Source organism: Solea senegalensis, linkage group LG14, assembly GCF_019176455.1.
Source record: "Solea senegalensis isolate Sse05_10M linkage group LG14, IFAPA_SoseM_1, whole genome shotgun sequence".
Classification (NCBI taxonomy): domain Eukaryota; kingdom Metazoa; phylum Chordata; class Actinopteri; order Pleuronectiformes; family Soleidae; genus Solea; species Solea senegalensis.
This window is the reverse complement of record NC_058034.1, coordinates 19,898,685-19,918,869: the sequence shown is the minus strand read 5'-3', so window position 1 is coordinate 19,918,869 and position 20,185 is coordinate 19,898,685. Positions and strand designations below refer to the sequence as shown.

The window sequence follows — 20,185 nt, the reverse complement described above, 5'->3', positions numbered from 1 at the left end:
TGGAAGTTGTACGAGTTTAGGTGACTTGGCAAGACCTGCTGAGTCTTCCAGTTTGCCGCCTGAAGCCAACCCTGGAGTAGGAATACATTGAATAGCCACCAGGTGGCGACTGTAAACATTTCCATGGTAGCTGTATGGTGTCAGTTACTAGTTTTTAAGTCTTCTTCAAAAGAACATGATGTCAATTTTGTCAGTTTTGGTCCCATTTAGAGGGAAACAGATGCTAAACACAGCACCTAAGTGGACGCAGTGCTAGCACTCCTTGGCTCAACTCTACTCTGGGTTTTTGGCTTCTTTTAATACCTGTTTTTTTTTTTTAGGTACCTGCTCTGGCAAGGTACCAAGCGAGCTGAGCCCAGACTAAAATGTCGCGACGTTCGACACAAGAATCAAACCCACAAAAGTGAACATTCCTGTGCTTGGTAGCTTACGAGAGGAACCAGATAAACGACGTCATGGCAGTTTGGCGCAGGCGCGCTACGACGACCCGATGACACTGAGTCAAATAGAGCCATTAGGGGTTCAAAGTGGTTTGTTTTACAACCAGAAGATAAGAATCATTTTCATACACAGTCAGTGAGTGTGAGTAAGTCTGTTGAGATGGTAAAAACACCATCACATCATCTGGCTGATGGTAAAAGCTGCAGTAATTGTGGTTGATTATATCATCGACGCTCCATTGACAGCGCGAGGAGGAGGACACTGTCACAAAGCATGTCTCGGTCTGAGCTCCCACTCATCACTCATCTAATGTGCCAGAGAGAGACGACGCCTGTCCGTCGCCGTCTCGGCGATCAACTTCCATCTTCTGCATCGGCGTTGTCATTATCGTCACGACGATGAGACGCTGAGAGCTAAACGCCGCTGTCGAGGAGCACAGGCACAGCGTGAAGCGCCGGCCCAGTTTAGTTTGATCCGTCCTCCACATCAAGCACAGACGTGTGTACAGGCAAACTGTGAAGTCTTAACTAATGATCCCCTCGCTCTCTTTAATGATCACACTCTCTTTCTAATGATCTGCAGACAAGCAGGTCAGCACACTCTTACAGTGTGAATTATCTCCTTCTCATTAGCATGGAAGATGTGCTTGTTATCTTGTGTGTTTTTTAATTAGCCTGTGCAGCGACAGGGTGGGCAAAGACCTACCGAATTCTGGATCGTTCCCCGGATCGTCGGATTCCATCATTTCCATGCATTTCTCCTGCTCCCTCTTGATCACGCAGTTCGTGGGCACCTGTTGGCTCCAGACCTGGTGAAAACACACACGCGTAAATACAAGAAACCGCCATTTCAAGTGGCTGACGATTACATTGGACCAGAGAGGAACGACCCAAAGGTAAAGAGGAAGAGCACGGCTTCATTAGCTTTAGCATGCGGTTCACACCACAGCGTGGGAGAGGTCTTCGCTCTGGGATCTGTTTTCACACTCGGCCAATTAAACAAGCCTTTCTGTCTCTCTCTGACCCAGAGGTGAAGCGTTTTTTTTTTTTTCTGATGGAAACAAAGCGGGGAAGTCGCTCAGCCGTGCACTTTACACACCGGACCACGCCAGGCGTTAACTCCCAGGAGTTAAAAACCACAGACAGATACTTGAACTCTTCCAGGAGTCATCACAACGGCAGCCACAGAGTCACAGAGTCACAGAGCCGTGACTCCACACACTGAGTTCACGTCCAGTGACGCCTGCATAACAGCCGCTCTCTGGCTGACGCTGGTACTCAGCAGTGATGGAGGAGGAGGAGGAGGAGGAGGGCAGAGGGCCGGGAAAACAGAGTTGGGTCAAATTCAGTGAAGATGATATGGAGTCTTTGTTGGCGTCAGTCCGGGAGACGCCGCGTCACAGCTTTTATGAGGTGCAGCAGGGGAGCAGTTGTGAGGTTCATGAGCTGACGTTGGCACAGAGCTTGCTCGGGGAGGTTACACTCTGACTCACACACTGAACATTTGTTTTATTACAGCAATAGAGACACAGTGGTTTTGGGGGCACTGTGTGAAACGAGTGTCGACGCTGTCCCTCTGCAGCCGCAAATCTGCCGGATGATTCATGCGCCGCGCTCTCGGCAACGGCACCGTTAGTGCAGTGCTACTATTGCAGGTGAAACAAAGCAGTAAAATGGAGGGAAGGATTGTTGAAAGATGGTTGAATCGAGTTATTGTGTCTTAAAGGACATGTTAGACACTAGCTCGTCATATTTACATTCATGGCAACATAATGGGTAATTAGTTGTCTTCACCTTTTAAAATGTGTGTAAAACAAATGTTCCTCTTCACACATTGTATACGTTAGAAAGGAGTGACTGAAAAATGATGGAGAAAGGAATTATGAAAACAAAAGCTGAAAAGTATTTTCTATGAAATACGAAAACCCTTCATAAAGTTCATTGTATCAGTGATTTTAATTTCATTAAGAAGTGCTGATCCGTACTTGTTTCCGATCACGAGAACATTTGTTGCTTTCTGTTCCATGTGACCGTACTGAACTGAAAAAAAAGGCCTTTGTCCATTCTGCACCTTTTGCATGGAATATGTTGCAGAAAGACTGGAAACTGACCGAGTTCAGTTCATTGAGCGTTTTCACTGAGGCTGACTCCACAATATGCACTTGTTTTTCATAATGTGCTTGTAAATTTAATCTGGATTCTTTTATTTGGTTTCTGTTTGTGTTTTAAATGTGTAACTGTCGGGTGTTTCGTATTTGCTGCTGCCTATCTTGGCCAGGACACCCTTGAAAAAGACTGGTTAAATAAAAAAATGACTGTTCACTTGTGAGTATGTAGCCCAGGCTTTAAAATGACATCCATTTGTTAAAAAAAAACAAAAACTATTCCTTTAAAATAATTAATTTGAATTGGGAAATAAACAATTAATTTAAATTCATTTAAAAAGTCATTACAAAGTCTTTAAAAAATCTTGAAAGCAATCCATTTATTTTGAAATAAATAAATAATTCATTTTATTTTGAAGAAAAGATGATTCGTAAACAATTCATTTTATTTTGAAATCGTCTGTCATCACTTCCTGTTTGTGGTCGTGTTTGCGGTCATGTTTACGTTTGCTGCCTCGTGTGTTGTCCGATCACAATAGGATTAAAACCTGTGGCATCCACCAGGTAAGATATGAAAATAATCTGTTAAACAAAGTCATATTAATTCTTGATTATGTTAAACAGTTGTTGATTTCGGTACTGTTACGTTTAAACTTTATAGAGCAGCGTGAGAGACGGAAGTATGTTCACGGATCTGGCGAGGTGAAGTACCTATTTATAGATTGTTACCTGGTGAGTGACAACACTCTTTAATATGTTCGGTTGTTTGTAATGCATCTGATTTTCATGTGTAACCTGTTCGGTTGATTGTAAGGCAGCTGATTGTTATGTTAATCGGCGCAGATAGCCGTGGAAAGGTGCTAATGGTGTTAGCCAACTGAGACGATTTCATTTGGTATGCTAACAGCCTATTGACTTGAGTTTAGCCACTGTGTTGGCATAGTCAATTGGTGTTTGATGCAATTTATTGAAATGCCGATGATTTTATTTGGAAGATGTTATTACATCCCCCTTTGTTATGTTATTATTGTGGTAATTACAGAAGTCAATTTTTAGTGCATTATCTCTATGTTACCGGTGCAAGGAGAGATAATTAAGCACATTAAACCTTAATGCCTCTAAGTTACCACGAATAAGTTACATTTATTGCAATCTTCTACCAAATTAAAGGGATACTATGTAATATGTTTTATTTTTGTAAAATGATATTTTGGTTGTTACTAGTTTTTGAAATGGTTATTAATGCAACTACAGTTGTTTGAATACTTGAATATGATTACAAAAATGCACTGTGAATGTAAATGAATTGAGGATAGATTGTATTAAAAGTTGTACAACTCAACTTTTTGAACATGATTTAAGCCAGTTAATGAGGAGTGTTATTGATTGGCGATAATTCAACATGTTATTTGACCTATTTTTAGGTCAGGTTTTTTGTCCTGGTGACATCATTAAAGGAGGTCCCAGGCACATCCATTCGTGTGAGGTTTCCAGAGATCCGGAGAGTCTTCCCTAGGGTGTTAATGCTTCCTAATAAACACTAATAACAAGTGGCCACACACAAACTCCAACCAGTGTTTCCTGTGTCTTTTGGGCATTTAAAAATGAAGGGCTTGTACCTTGTAGTCTTCTGTTATTGGTCCATTTCTTAGTATTGATCATCATTTACCTGTGCTCAGTTATTACATCATAACAAAAGGGTTACAAGTAACTGAGGCGTCTTTGTTTTGCAAGTGCATCTTCCCTGGATGCAAAAACACACTTAAAAGAAAAAAAGAAAGCCTAAAGATGAGGGAATGAAGTGGAGAAGGAGAACAGACTCCTGCTGTGAGGCTGCAGTACCAGTGATGGTGAAAGAGGGAGACAGAGGGCAGGACTGTAGCTAAACCAGTTTGTCATCAAACTCTGACCAAAATGTTGAAAATGTCGCTTCTTTTACATGTTTGTTAAACAAGTGGTTTGATAACAAAGCATTTAGATGTATAACTTGCTTTGGTCCCCGCTAAAGAGTGAACATGTTGGTGTTTAGCTCCTTGGCTCCTCCCTAAGTAGATTCAAATCATTTTTCTTGATTTGAATCTTAGCAACTTTTTAAATCATTCAAAGTAGGCGACGTGGTGAGTAACACATTGTCCAGTGGGGTAAAAGACAGTAGAGACAAGAGAGACAGCTGAACAACCCTGAGCAAATGTCTTTGTTTGCTTGTCGACTGAGTTTAAATTCTCTGGAAACTCTTTGGAACAGAGTTACTGGTTTATTATTTTAGACAGCTCTTTTTGCATGTGGATGTTTTTCTTTTTAATAAGTGTGCAATGACATTTAAAGAGTCAGTCAATCAGATATGTGAACATCTGTTAACTAAGAGAACCCTCTTCCCCACAGTCGACTGAATATTGTTTAAATTAAACAACGTGACCACCTAGAGTAATCACACATCTGTTTTCTAAAGACTTTAGCTATCACAACTTGTGGTTAAGGTTAGGGACAACGTGTGTCAACATCTGCACCTGCAGTAGAAACAGTGTGAGATCATGATACCTGCTGAATTCATTTATTGACATTGAGGTTAAAATTCTGGGATTCAGAGTGTAGGCGCTGCACTCTCTCCTCTCCTCTCATTCATTCATTTCTTTTTAATGGCATATTAAATGATTAATTAAGCGTATTATTTCCACCGAGACATTTTCTTACAAGAAATTTGTTTTTAATTAAAGAAGGAGCCAATGTATTGATCAAGGGAAATACAGCTCACTGCAGTCGCTGAATAAAAAAAGGTGGGCTAATTAACATGAAAGGTCAGCACATGCCCACTGTAAAAAATAAAATGAAAATGAAATACTAAAGGCATTTCTTGATGTATAAAATTCAGGCTTAGGATGAGTTTGGATATCAAAGAATTCTAAGTATTGAATGCAGAGCAGAAATCATGACATGTAACATAAATAAAGGCATGATGTCTTATGTGACAGATTTTCAATGCACTGCATGCCGTATAGTCAACACGGATGGCACAATACCACTTTTTTGTGTCCAATTCAGTTAGCTATGAAGCTGTTAATAACACATCTCTGCCATTTCAAGCTGTTAGTAAATGTACTGTGTAACAAATGCTCTTCTCTCATACAGAAGAAATAAACAGCCCACCACATGACTCAGCTAAAATGCTGTTGCTGATTTGTATTTACTATTTTAAAGTCTGTGCATAGGGAAGCATGTGATGTATAGGGTTTTTGGTTTGTATCAGATTTCACACTTTTATCTGTCCGATATCTGATCCAGTGATTTTTGTCCAGTATCGGCTCATCGCTCTTAGTAAAGTTTACTTATATTTGCTGTCATGTGATCTTACTTGGTGATGCTGCACTGCATTAGTCTGGTCAATCGTTTAATACGTCACTGCATGGGCCTGAAAATGATGATTTGGAATTAAAAATGATATCTTCATCAACCATCATGATGTTGCATTGAAAAATATTCCGGATGATGATATATATTTATCACTAAATGAATATATCAAACAATTTAATCAATAAAGACATGTAGACGACTGTAATTAAAATGCTAGACAAGCTCATACTTAATTAAATATTGACTTTTTGAAATATTGACATTTTACAATGTATCAGAATTATTATGAAAATATTGTTGACGGGCCAGTTTTCATTCTAACATTAGGGCCACAGGATATCGACTAGGGGGGCCACATGCAGCCCTCCAGTCCATTTCACGTTTTTAGTAATCCACTAATTTTGCATCGTAAATATTTATCTTGATCATGATATATGATCGTGATATTTTAAGCTCATATGAATCGCTTTTTTTTTCCACTTGATTGGCCGTGCCCCAGACTAGGACATCGGTGGCCCCAAGGTAATTTGAGTTCCCTGATTTAATGTCAGTGACCAGCTTCACTAAAGCTGTGCTGCCTTGTGTTTACTGTTGCGTGCGTTGCAAAATGCATTATTTTAACGTATAATACAAGTCGTATTGTTTTCATAAATAAGCCTAAATGAAACCTCGGAGTACTGATCCGTCACGACGACTGCAATAAACAACACATCGTAGCGGCGCTGCTCATGTAATTGCCTGACATTGGCAGATTCATCATCATTAGAGGACAAACGGGAGGCTTTTTTTTTTTACAATTTCCAACCACTCAACAGCAAAGTTAAATTTAACGTATAACATAGACATCAACAGCTCTATTGTTTATCCAGAAGCAATGCTCAGATGATTCACTGAAATCATTGTAATCATTTTAATACCCTTGTTCACACAGCGCTGGTAAAACAAAAAAAAACAAAAAAAACATCATCATCATCACTTTCAATCCCAACTTCCTCTGTTGTTGTGGGAATGAGACGTGTATCTCAGATCTCACTGTCTGAGGATTGAATAACTTCCATTTATCTCTGAAAATTAGTAAAAAACTGTAATTTTGTGCAGTGAAGTAGTCCTTTAAATGTTATAGTAGTAATGTAGAGTTCTAACAACCACGGCATGAGAGAGAGAGAGAAAGGGATGGGTTTAGAAATTGGACTTTAATTGCGATGTTCTGGTTTTTAGTGAGCACATTTTTGTTCAGATGTTGTAAAACTGCGTTTAGAGAATGTTTTCATTCATCTACAGAGAGAGATTACAGTACAAAATACGTTTGCCAATCCTTACATGCTAACCGCTAGCATCGCAATGTAATTCCCTATATAAATTAGCATTAAGCTTGCAGACTCGTTTCTAGAAGTTTAAACATTTTTATGTTTGTATGATAATGTAAACAGTTTAAAATGATATGATGAGACGAATGACATATATTTGTATGTTTGTTTATTTTTACAGTAAAGTAATGAACGGAAACGTCAGCTTCTTTCTGGGAAACCATTCGCTAGCTGGTGAGCTGAAGTAGCATGCTAGGACACGCAACACAAATAGGGGCAGGACGGTAGGCTAATCACAAATTAAAGCATAATAATATCAACTTTAATATAATTACAGCTGTAAATTCTGACAATACTTTATAATGTGTGACATTATGTGTCATTCAGGTCAAGTGGAGCCACACATTAATTAATTTGCAGCCTCTACTGAATGTGCATTAATAATAATGTATCTGTTATTTTTAAAATCAGTCAAATATCTGGTTAGAGTCTCGTCCATGATTTGTGACCAGCTCTGTTGTCCAGCCTTTTCACACTGCCACTTAATTAAAAGATAACAGATGACACACTGTGGGAAACTGGGAAAGTTTAGCGCACGAGTTCAGACGATGTGTTTATGTCTCTGCTGTGAGACCTCCCGTCAGTTAGTGTCACATCTGCCTGCACTAAATCACTTAACTCTTAACTCTTTATCTACTTAGTTGCTCAGCAGGAGCGGGTTTCACAGCACATGAACATGTACATGACTGAGCGCGTGCTGCTGCTGCTGCTGCTGCTGCATAATTATGCCTATAAACGATCAGACGATGATTGGAGTGTCATGTTAACATTTCAATTTAGCTGCGTCACTACAGTATGTTGTCATGTTAAGTTTCCACACCCAACATTCAGTGCAACACCAGTTTAATACAAATGGTCAAAATATTGATTTGGTGATATTTCGCTCTAAAGTAAACAGTTCCTAATACTTTTACTCGCCGGGCGTCACTACTTCATGTCTCCTCATGGTGGCGCTGCTCAAATGAATGAAGGGAAACTTGGGTAGAGTTTACAGCAGGATAATGTTGGAGAAAACTACGCTAAGAGATGCTCCATACAGGTTCAATATGTTCTCTATGTTATGAATAAATAGAGTAATCCTGCACTTTTAACCCTTAGTGTAAAAATAATAACCCTCCTGCCATTTTGAGAATTATGAATAATTCTCTGTAGGAAACATTATTTCAAAACATGTGCAGGATCTCAATGCTTTTTGAAGCAAATATAAATTGCTACTTGTTGTTTGAATCCTCATGTGTAAGAATCCTTTGTTATGTAGATTGTAGTTGTAATTACCCAATATCAACCTGATATAACCAATATGGGGATGGAAATCAGTCATTATCAGTCTGATACTGGTCAAAATGACTGGATCACATATCGCACAGATAAAAATGTAAAATCCAAGTAAAGCATGGAAAATGTAAATAAAAAACAACAGTCATGTTCAGTCTGTAAATTTCTTCTTTGTGCTGAGTCTTTGAGTCATGTTCAGTCTGTAAATTTCTCTTCTTTGTGCTGAGTCTTTGAAATGACTCAGCACAAATGAATGTGTTGTTAACAGCTTCATGCGTTCATAAATGATCTAAAATGACGATTATCGCTATTGATATCGGTATTGGACACAAAAAAGTGGTATTGTCCCATCCCTAAACCTATGTTAGATATTGCTGAATATTTACACCAATGCATGCTGGGTATTGGCTTCTGATTGAGTTTGAAGGTGCTCAGATTTTCAGGTTATAAACATATCTGCTCTGACAATATGATGGATTTTGAAAATGTCTGCAGATCTGTGATGGTGTCATCATCATGTGACAGATTCTTCCCCTACTTTCAAAGATGCCCTCCCTTCTGTTTACGCCCTGTTTCTCTGTTTCTATGAACATTTAAGTCGAGCTACGGTTGAAGCTTCACGACGCCACGGGTTAGTCTGACTTTGAGAAATGAAGCCAATCCCAGCTGACAGGCTGGACAGGTCATCGGTCCTGCACAGGTCAAACATATAAAGACAAGCAACCATTCACACCTACGTTCAATTTAAAAAGTCCGATTAACCTCTGCATGTTTTTGGACTGTGGGAGGAAGACAGGAAGAACCCTTAGAGAAGCCCCGCACACACGGGGAGAACATGCAAACTCCACAGAGAAAGGCCGTTGGTCCAAAGCTCAGACTTTCTTGCTGTGAGGACGAAATGCAAACCACTGCTCATTTGTTATCTTCTCTTATTTCCTCTCAAATGCCTGTTTCTCAGACAACACTTCAGCTCTGGGATGATGAGCAGAGGGAACAGCGGACCTCCCTCATCGCAGATTCAGGAAAAACATTGAACAAACAGTGAATAAATAAATAAAAAGACAGTCCATCCTTCTCTGCACTTCTGCCACACACACGGATTAATGAATTATTGATGCAAGCACTTGGTTACTTTAACAATGGCCATACAAGTGCATGGAAATCAGACCTCGGTCCTTTGGTGTTGAATGTATTCATGTGAAGCTCCACCTGTTGCTGTGTCTCGCTTTAGTAAAGATGTTATTACTCATTTTAAAGGTCCAACAAAAGAGGAAACAAAGTCGGCTTACCGAGGCAGGGAGGAGGAGGAGTGCAAGGAGAAGTGGTCTGATGTCTGCAGCAGACATTTTGTGTTCTTCAGTCGAGCGTTTAGCCTGAACAGCCACAGCACTGCTCACCTTTGAGGATCTGAAAAGAAGAAGCAAATGTGTGGGATGTTCAGAGGCACGTAGTCCTTTATTATTTCTCACCAGGACATAAACAACTCATTGCAGAGTGTCTCTTCCTCCCATACGTTATGCTCCATAAGTGCCTGTATTTACAGCTTCTCTGTGGAGCAGATCAATTTTGGGGAAGCACTCGCATAGAAAATTTTGGAAAAAAAACAAACCTCCATTAAACTCCATTTGGCCCTGGCTCTGACTCAGACTCGCTGGATAATGCATGCAACAAACACATTATCCTCCTCTCTGAATCATTTTCATTGGTGAAGCCAATCATGAAATATTAATAAACAAACAAAAATCTGGGATTTGCATACAGAGCGCTCACAGGAGAGTCAGCAAACACGTGAACAGACCAAGACCAGACAGACCAATTAATACCAGCACCCATTCATTCAGTCAGCCTAATGATCCCCATTCAAATCTGGTATTAAAATCCATCCTGAATGTTCCGTATTCGATGATGTGGGGAAGTCCAGATCTGAGCACGTGTGGTCCCGGGAGACACATCTTAATCTTAATTCCAGGTGTCAGTGCTCACACGGCACAGATCTGTGCCGCAGGTGCACCCATGGTAAATTGCCGTGGGAATAACACACAACTCCTCATATGGACATATTTTTTTCGTCTTCTGTGCAGAAGAAACAAAATTGGACAGTTTTTCCTTTTCTTTTTGGTTTCCCAGTGCTGAAGAAAAAGCAGGACATCTGCTACTATTACTTCATTTTTTCTCAGTGACGGCAAGAAACCGGACTGTCATTTTACCGTGACGTGGCCAAAAACACGTCATGTTGCGTGTCTGAAACGATTCCGCCGTGTATTTGTGTCACTCACTGCAAGTGTGCAGGGATTTTTTTTACGCGAGTCAAAGCCAGCGAGCAGGACTGAGCGCTCGGGCCTCGTCCCGCTGGGAGAGCTCGGCAGTTTTGGCAGCCGTGCTCCACCAAAGCTCTGCCAGCAACAAAGCCCCTCCTGCCGTTGTCAGGAGCAACAGCTGAGAGAGCTGCAGAGTTTGGATCTGAAGTGGACCACATGGACACGGATCGCCCTTCTGCTGCTTCCTCTGCTCCTCGACTGTAAACAGATCATCTTCTCCTGACACCGACGTTCATTAGAGTTAACTAATAAAATGACAGTGATGTTCAATCAAGTCCTTGCTTTTTCATTTGCAGTCCACAAACTCTTTTGATGTTCTGGGTATGTTTTGTTTTTGTGTTGCTCCGCCCACCGACACACACACACACACACACACACGTTGCCAGAACTGCAGCTGTGTGGCTTGTAAATGTTTAATGTTGGTGAGACAGGAAAAAAAAACACCTGTCAAACACACACTGTCATGTTTGTTCAGTCTGTTACAGTCGCTTATCTCTCCTCCCATCATGTGACAAAATGTTTCTGAGCCAAGAAAATTCTAGGTGTGACGTGAAATCTGTAAAGGTAAAATAGATGACGGTACAGTTTTGTGTTATATAATCGAATAAAATCTAAAATAAACCACAACGTTTGCTGTGTCTGAATCATTATAATATTTATATTACTGAGTCTGCTCATTGACAATACACTGTATTTATTTATGCATCTACCTGCAACGTGCAATATTCTCTCGCCTTCATTCCATGTTTATAACGTCCATGGCTTTTTCTTTTACCTTTCTTTAACCCTTGCTCGTCTTGGGTTTTGTCTAATCTTAACTGTTTTTGCTGCTGTAACGAGTGAATTTCCTTAAAAACATTGATGAATAATAAAACAGTCTTCAGTCTGTAGCATAAGATGTGTATAGATCAAGACAATTATTAATCTAAAATTATATTTTGCTTTACAAAAAGTGTATATTATTGAATGCATGTACATTATCAGTCATAAGTGTCTCATTATTGCACAATTAAATTAATAACAGTACATTAACAGTTTCCCACGTTTTCCACATAGATTGAACTAAAAATCTCATCTCCAGTCTATATTTCAGCAGAAACAGTTGAAGAGGAAACTCTTCTACTTGTATTACTTTGAGTCCTGAGCTCTGAATGCAAATACATCACAGCGCTGCACAAACACAGTACCTTCATTCATATTTTTGCTAGACGTGACATGAATGAGGGGCGTCTGCAGCGTCTTTGCCAGCCCTGAGCCACCACCACCACAACAACAGCTGCTGATGATGATGTTCTTCCATAGAAAAATGGAAGAGGATTTTATGCTGAGTGCCTGAGTACAGAAGCACAGAAAATCATCACTTTACATCTCAGAAAACAGGAAACTGATGTAAACTGTGAAACCATTGATGGTGCGAGTGTGTTGGCATAGCTATCTTTGTGAGACCCAGTGTGATTTTTTAACCTTTGGAATAAGGACCTTTTTATTATTATTATTATTAGTATTATTATTATTGATAATAATAATAATGATCAGAATAATAACGATAATGACTTTGATTTATAAAGCGCTTTTAAAGAAACCCAAGGTTGCTGTACAACCTTGGGTTTAAAAAAACAAACAAATAAAAAAACAATTACCACAATTACCATTGTGTGGTAATATTAGCCGGTCCTCACTTTATTTTCACTGTAATTGCCTCTAGAGGCTGTTTTTAGGCTTCTCTCAAAGTTTCAGAGAGGTCCTCAGAAAAGTGGCAAGTGTGTGTGTGTGTATGTGTGTTTGTGCATTAGGAAGACAGTAGTTAAAATGTTGTCACAAATGAATCCAACAGTTCCCTCTTGAGAATTTCCTCACTTCAATGGTGATACTGATTTAACGTGACTTTTTTAAATTCAATTTTTTAAGAAGCTGAAGTGGAAACTGGTGTCAGGGCGTCATATGGTGTGAAAATGTAGCCTTTTTTATCTGTAAGCATAGCAGAAATGGTGGTCCTCGCATCCATAGTGCCTTCGCTCGGACCTCACCTTGATGCCCATACTGGAAAGTGTGTGTGTGACTTTAATTGAAACTAAATATCCATCCAACAAAGTTCTTCCTAACACTATCTTCATCTACATAAAGAAGTCATCTCCAACCAATCTCGCACTGCTTGCTGTGAGGCAACAATGCTAGCCACTGTTCTATCAGGTGCCACCTCCTCCACCAATACAATCTCTTGAAAATCTACATATCACAGAGTTATCCATAATGGGTGGTAATATCAACGCCCACAGGTGAGGCTGAGTCTTATTCATCCGTAAAAAAAAAAGAGACATATCTTGTCCTTTAAATGTAAAAAAGGATACATTTGTTTTAAGCGTTTGTGTGCGCATGTGTGTGCGTGCGTGTGTGTGTGTGTGTGTGTGTAGCAGCTGCTCAGGACTCGTGTCCCTCAGCTGTAATCAGTGGCTTAATGAGTCTCTGTGGCTTTCATGTTCAACACTGTCAGCCTTAGTGTGTGTAATGTTTGAAGCTTCACACACATAATTAAAAATAACACACACACACGCACAGACAAGCTTGTTCCCCTCTCCTAACTAAACACACACACACACACGTTTTGTGGAGTCGGACAGCACTCGTAGACATCAATACATACCCTCTGTGCAAAGTTGCTGAGAGGAAAATGAAGACATTAAAAGTGCACAGAGCTGAGAGAGGGAGGAAAAATGTCTTAAGAATTTGAGTGGGTGTTGGTGTCGTGAGAGAGAGAGAGAGAGCAGAGAGAGACGGTTCCTCTCGGGAGAAAACAAGTACACAGGAAATGAGAAGCGAGGGTTTGTTAATGATCACCTATCAGGGAGGGAGAGAGGGAGAGAGAGATAGAGAGCCAGTGATGGGATGCAGAGGAAGAGATGGAGCGATCACGAGCTACCTAACGCTGCTGCGTCTTTGTGTTGGTTTTTTGTCGGGACACCAGGGTTTGGACAACTGCTGCTGTGAAGGCACGCACCTACTAATCCTCCTCTCACTTGAACCACCGCTAACTCCTCTACCCACATCAAAAACTCAAGAATTTAAGAGGGAAAAACAAACCAAAACGACAATAAACTGTTCCCTGTCGCCCCCAGAATCATCATCTCACGTGTTAATCCAACACTGGGTTGGACTAATTCCCACTGAACCTCACAGTAAGTCACTCAAGTCTATATTTAGACTATGGGAGGAATTAATACACGCAGACATGACTTAGTCTTCATTATTTTGGGCAGGGAGAGGGAGGAGCACATGTTACATACATAGAGAGAAACTGTCCTGGTTTCTCGCTCCAATTATGTCCTGATTTTCCCACAATCCCTCAGGGAGCCACATAGAAAAAAAAAGATAATTGTTTAAACAGCATGTGAAGCAGCTGGATCACACCTGCTTCTGCAGCTGTAACTAACAATTATGTTCATCGTCAGTGAATCTGTAGATTATTTCATCCATAAAATCATGAGGAAAACAATTCAGCAAACAAATGTCTGCTTATCCGTGATTTAGTTTCTTATTTGAATTGCTTATTAGCAGCTTAATTGTTTGTCCTTCACTGGCCTGTGTCTGTCGATCCCTGCCTTCCCTTCATGTCACATTATTGATTGTTGGCTCGTGTGACTGTAATCGGGGGTGAAAGTTGCAAATGAATTGCACCTCTGGGATCAATGAAGTTATCTGAATCTCACTCTTTGATATTTACGTTTAAGAAATGTTACTAATGAGGCAATTAAAGTTAATAATTAGTGGGGGGTTTTATGAATTGACAATGAATCAATGATTCAATCGCAGAGACTATGAACCTTTGCTACAGCACGAGGCAGATGCAGATGTACAATGGATACTGTTTTTTCCATCAGTGATATACTATATATTAAAAAAGTAGAACATGAATGTATAAGGAATAGTATCTAAAGGAAAATGGTGGATGAGGATGAAATAATCTCGGGATTATGGCCCAAGGAAGAAATGATCACATTATGTTGGTGCATTGTCAAAAAAGAGGAGTGGCTTTGGTGGAGGTCTACACACTTACTTGCAAGTTGTCCTCCTCAATAATTCAACTCTATAATAAATAAGTTAATAGCCTGTCAAACATAAATTAATTACACATGCATTTTAATTAAAAAAAATGATGCTCAGCTTCCACATCAGATATCCACTGTACTGTAACAAGAGTTCAATGACTAAGTAATAAGTTCAGTGTTTCCACAACTTTACATTTTTGACCCGAATCACAACATAAATTGTGACAAGAGAAAATTTGAACTTACAGCCATAATATCTTGACGAACGAATGATTTGTTAAATGAATAAAACTTTATTTAAAACATTTCCACATACATTCAAACTACAACGTTGAGAAGATCCAGGAAAACAATTTGGGGACGGACCTCAAAAAAGAAAAATGAAATCTCCCAGTCAGTGATGTCAACGCATGAACTGTATGTTGCCCTCGGGCTGGTTTTAAACAGACTACATCAGACTGGGATCCTGTGCATTTGGACTCAACACAACCACAGCAACCACAGAGATTAGTGTTCTCTGTGACAGCAACGTTCTGACCTGCTATTAGCCGCTCTCTGGTCACGCTGGTAAACAGAGAGACAGAAAGTGTGTTCAGTGATTACCTAGTAACAAACAAACTACTACAGATATCTGCGAAGGTTCTTGTTCATCTACAGTAAAGTTATAGTTTTTCATCAGCTCACACTTTTGGAGAACTTCGACCTGGATTACTGAGAATCTTAATGGACATCTCACATCATCTCAACAATCCAAACTCAGACTGGACCAGAACCCGAAGAACCAGCTCCTGAATGAGGAGAATAACGAGCTGTGCACTGACCTTTTTCCCCCTAAAAGTAGAAACACAATCAGCATCATCCACATGACCAATCATTTATTCACGTACATGAGTACCAGGTCATACTTTCTTCCATCTGAATGTCCACAGAGTGGAAATTCCCCATCAGGGTTCATCTGCCCATTTTCTGCAGTGTTCCAAAAGAAACCTCGAGTTTGAGTCTACAAAAGAGAGATGATGGTAACCATGGAGATGTGCTTGAGGTTATATGGTAGCCACACATCACAGACAACACAGAGCTCAGAGGAAAACTGAAATGGAATGAGAGACGGAGATGGCCACGCACGAGCATGTGAAGCCGTTTCCACGTGGGAACGTGGTGAGGATGACGAGGCCCTCGTCACGCGGAAGTGACCCGTGTGTTTTGCACCACTTGGGTGAAACAGCGCTGAAGATACAAGTTACTGGCTTAAGGTTTCTGTTGTTTGAGAGTCTGCAGTCGCTTCAACTCAACCCCGAGCACAAACGCATATCGGTGTGATGAACTACTGTCAGTATCACAGAAGAGTATTATTTCTCATGGAAAATGTACAGGACAAACCCTTGGATTGTGATCAAACCATAGTTTATATGCAAAGATCTTCTCTTGTTTGAGTATCTGAGGCCTGAAGGCACTGAACCCTGAGTCGTGACTCTCCCTCCACCTCGCATCGCTGTTGTGATTCTGCATTCTTGTGCTTTCTTATCCCAATAAACCAGATGCCAACCTTTAGAGTTAGGGTAGGCAACGACACCATGATAACCTTTTAATAAATCAAGTGATGATCTGCGAGAGATCAAGGCCACTATCTTATCTGGAAAGATCATCGGGGTTTTTTTTTTAGCATAAACACAATAAAATCCTTAAAAAGCATCTCATGTGTTGCGCCATTAAAACACACTGGGAGGACACCATGTGATATTCGGTCTCATGTTGCTCTAACACTGGTCTGCTGCTTGAGGAACGAATGAGAATTTTCCAACTAAAACTTGAGAACAACATATTCCAAGTTCTTTTAGGGCCGTACAAATGCAGCATTGTTGCAGAAAATTAAAAAGGCCATGTTTTGGGGTTCTTTTTCTGTGAGACCAGGCTGGTATTTGACACTGACGTTTGTTTACTCTGCCATGTTGGCAGGAAAAACCACTGCACCACTGTATCGCAGAATCTATCTGATCCTTGTAATGTCCTCTGGACCTTTCCTACAGGGGACTATTGCCGGTAGAAGGAGCCGCGGCAGACAACCAAGGATGGCATCCGAGATTGGATGGGTAAACCACTGGCAGAGTGCACGCACAGAGCCAGAAACAGGAAGGACTGGAAGAGACCGATACTGGACGCTACCATGGTCCCTGACCGTCAAGCATGAGGATGGGACTAGGTAAAGGTTATTCCAGACCAGACACGTCACTATAATCCACACCAATGCTCAAATCTATTCAGTCACATATGTAGGTCTTGCACGGGTGTTCATACACACGCGACGTGTCCACTCGTGCACGACGCTGGGCGTGTTGCGAGGCCGCCGTGCCGAGAGTGGGCACGACGCTTAATGTTCTCCCCTCTGCCGCTCAGGGCCAGCCAGCACCACGAGGCTTAATCGCACCATTTAAATGTCAGTGTCACTGAGACGAGGGGAGACATCGGCACACTCTGGATGTGCTTTGGATGTTTTGTCTCGGGGGTTTTAGTGGCAGCGTCTCACCGACGTACACGCGCTTGTGCCGAGACAGATGTGAACTGTGAACTGCACGTTTGAGCCATTCTTCTTCAAACGTGCACACACGTACGGTGCTGTCAAGTGAAGGTGATTGGATCTGAAAACATCTCTCCCACATGAACTGATTTCATCACCTTTTTTTTTTTTTGGTTTTTCGAAGCAGTCGGTCCTAATCGCATCCATCTGGCCTTGGATGAGGATCTGTGGAGGATATGTGGCACTCATTCATCACTCTTTATGAATGAGGCTGCAGCTGAGCATTAAGAATGTCAACAAATGGCTGCAGGGGCGATGTTATCCGTCCAAACAGAAAATGAGTTACCGACATGCACCGTTCTTTCTTTCTTATACTTCCAGAGATAAGATCTGCACAAACATTCATAAACATTACATTGTGAGCAAGAGGACGCCTACACACGCACAGCTGATAAATTGCGTGAACCACTTTCTTTCTTTCTTTCTTTCTTCTTTTCTTTCCAAACCAGGGAGGAAAAACCAGAGCAGCGACTATGATTCCACGACAGTGGGCAGCAATTACAAGGTCACTCACGTGCAGCTTTCACCCAAAGGCCTGGATTTCTAGGAGCCAGAATTATTAGAACCTTAAGAGTAATATCAATGTGACAGAGCAGCAGTGGTGTAATGATGTGCTCTGTGTGTATCATTTACTGAGAGAGTGTCACATAAAGGAAGCAGCTGATCAAAGCCCAGCATGAGCATCACATATTATGAGCTGTCGGTGCATCATTAATATTCAGCAGCGTTTAAAAGAGTGAACCTCCTCATGCATATGGATTCATATATATACTGTATATATATTATATATGTATATGGGTCATGCATTTTTAAACACGCTCCGTGGATCAGTGAGTGTTTTCTTTCCCCCTCTTCTATTCCCAAATACAAAGAACATACATAATCTCACGTGGAATCTGATGACAAATATTTGCAGTCTCTGCGCACAGTGCGCATGGGAAGGAGCGACACGCATGCCGCAAGATCACCGGCACGCAAATGACTTTCTTTTTTTTCTCTCTCTACCTTCTTTGCAGACCTTTTCCACAAGCTTTATTACCTGAATCCCAAAATAACACATTTTGCTCATAAACGAATCGATCTCTGGTTGATCTTACCGCTGTTTGTGTCCCGCGCGTTCTCTCCAAATGCAACTCTGTGCGCGGCGGATGCTCCGCAGAGGGAGGAGGAGGAGGAGGTGGAGGTGGAAGAGGGGGGACAAATCAACCCAGCACACGGAGCCGCGAGGGTGCAAGAAGGATCCCCGGTGGCAGCTTCCATCCGAAAATTCAGATGGGACTGAAAGTGAACGCTGCGTGTTTGCACGCGACGCGACCGTTTCTGTGCGGAGAGGCTGGATCACAACCGCGCGGATCCGAGGAGGACTGCTCGCTTCTCCCTCAACACAAGAATGCACCAAGCATTTCAATTCAACTACTGCCCACCACCACCTCCACCACCCTCCCCATCCTCTCTCTCTCTCTCTCTCTCTCTCTCTCTCTCTCTCTCTTCCACTTCCACTCACACATGCGCGCGAGGAAGCTGAAATCCAATTTCGCTTGATGGATGAGAGACATAAACGTGTTGTGTTAAATAATCCAGTCACACACGAGAGAGAGCGTGTGTGTGTGTGTGTGTGATTAGCTCGCTTGACTGTGACATGTAATGAACCTGCAAAAATGCTGTAATGGCACAGTGTGTGCGTGCGTGCGCGCGCGTGTAAAGACCTAAAAGGTGTCTTTAAACAAAGTGCATGTTGGATCTTCTCATACAACCTGGAACATCATCATCATCATCATCATCATCATGAGTTGTCTTGACTTTTCTTAGTGTGTTAATGTGAGGAACATTTTAAGTTTCTCAGCTCTCGAGTAAATGAAAGACTGCTGTCAATTGTCGCCGTTTTAGGCGGTTTTTTCTTTATTTCCTTCCATTATTTTATTGACATTACATCATGAATTACATAATTGCGGTCAGCCTCTCCTCTCCGCAGGGCTCGCCACAGCAGATGATCTGCATATTTGATTTGGCAGAGACCTCCTGACGCACACCCATTTATCCACTGGATGTGAGGGACTCTAACCGGCAAGCCCACAGCTCCCACATTACATCATGAACACATCTGGGAGATTTGAATAACTCTAACATGCAATAACAGTAACAGTGGAACATACGTCTTTGTGTCTTCTGTTGGGTGTTTGATTAAAGTTGGCCACCTGAGAAAAGCAATACCCTTTAATTGTGCCCTGGTTACACGTAAATGCTCAGGTGTAACAACAATAGTTTGTCTATAGACCAGAACACGGGGGTACAGTATGTGACTTTGCTGGGATGCGTTTACATGGTTTAGTCCAATGGGTTGTGATGCAATGCACAATCTTGAATTATAGTAATCCATGTCACGGGCAGATTTTAGCCTCCCAAGATTCCCCAGACCTAGGTTCCCCAAGATGACTTTCCCATTGAGATTCAGAAGTGGGTTTTCTGTGGATGATGCCAATAGAAATCAGGGCATCCAATGGCCAATAATCAATGCAGATTTTTCTTTTGCCCATTTTTCTACACTTTTTTGGTCTTTCTGCTGCTTCCTCTTTAGGGGTTGCCCCAAAAATTGGTTTAGGCAGAGAGATTTTTACGTCGGATGCTGTTCCTGGACCTGACGCAACCCTCCGCATTTAACCGGGCTTGGGACCAGAACAAGGAGTACACTAGATGTGGCCTGGAGTCAATTTAAA

At 41.3% G+C, this 20,185-nt stretch overlaps 1 protein-coding gene and 1 long non-coding RNA gene across 3 annotated transcripts in view; one reads left to right on the top strand and one right to left on the bottom strand.

Moving 5' to 3' along the window:
- The window catches only part of adcyap1r1b (adenylate cyclase activating polypeptide 1b (pituitary) receptor type I), a 29,767-nt gene extending 10,923 nt beyond the window's left edge, over positions 1-18,844 (bottom strand). For both annotated transcript variants that reach the window (XM_044044685.1, XM_044044686.1), the window contains exons 1-3: positions 18,569-18,844; positions 9,825-9,942; positions 1,147-1,249 (exon numbers count right to left, since the gene is read on the bottom strand). In XM_044044685.1, coding sequence (XP_043900620.1) covers positions 1,147-1,249; positions 9,825-9,881 — 160 coding nt within the window. In that variant the 5' untranslated portion in view covers positions 9,882-9,942; positions 18,569-18,844. The remainder of the gene's footprint in view (positions 1-1,146; positions 1,250-9,824; positions 9,943-18,568) is intronic.
- On the top strand, positions 3,021-17,130 carry LOC122781152. Its single transcript, XR_006361764.1, has 3 exons — positions 3,021-3,109; positions 3,207-3,277; positions 16,924-17,130. It is a non-coding gene; the product is annotated as an uncharacterized LOC122781152 (long non-coding RNA).
- Positions 18,845-20,185: the final 1,341 nt, after the last annotated feature.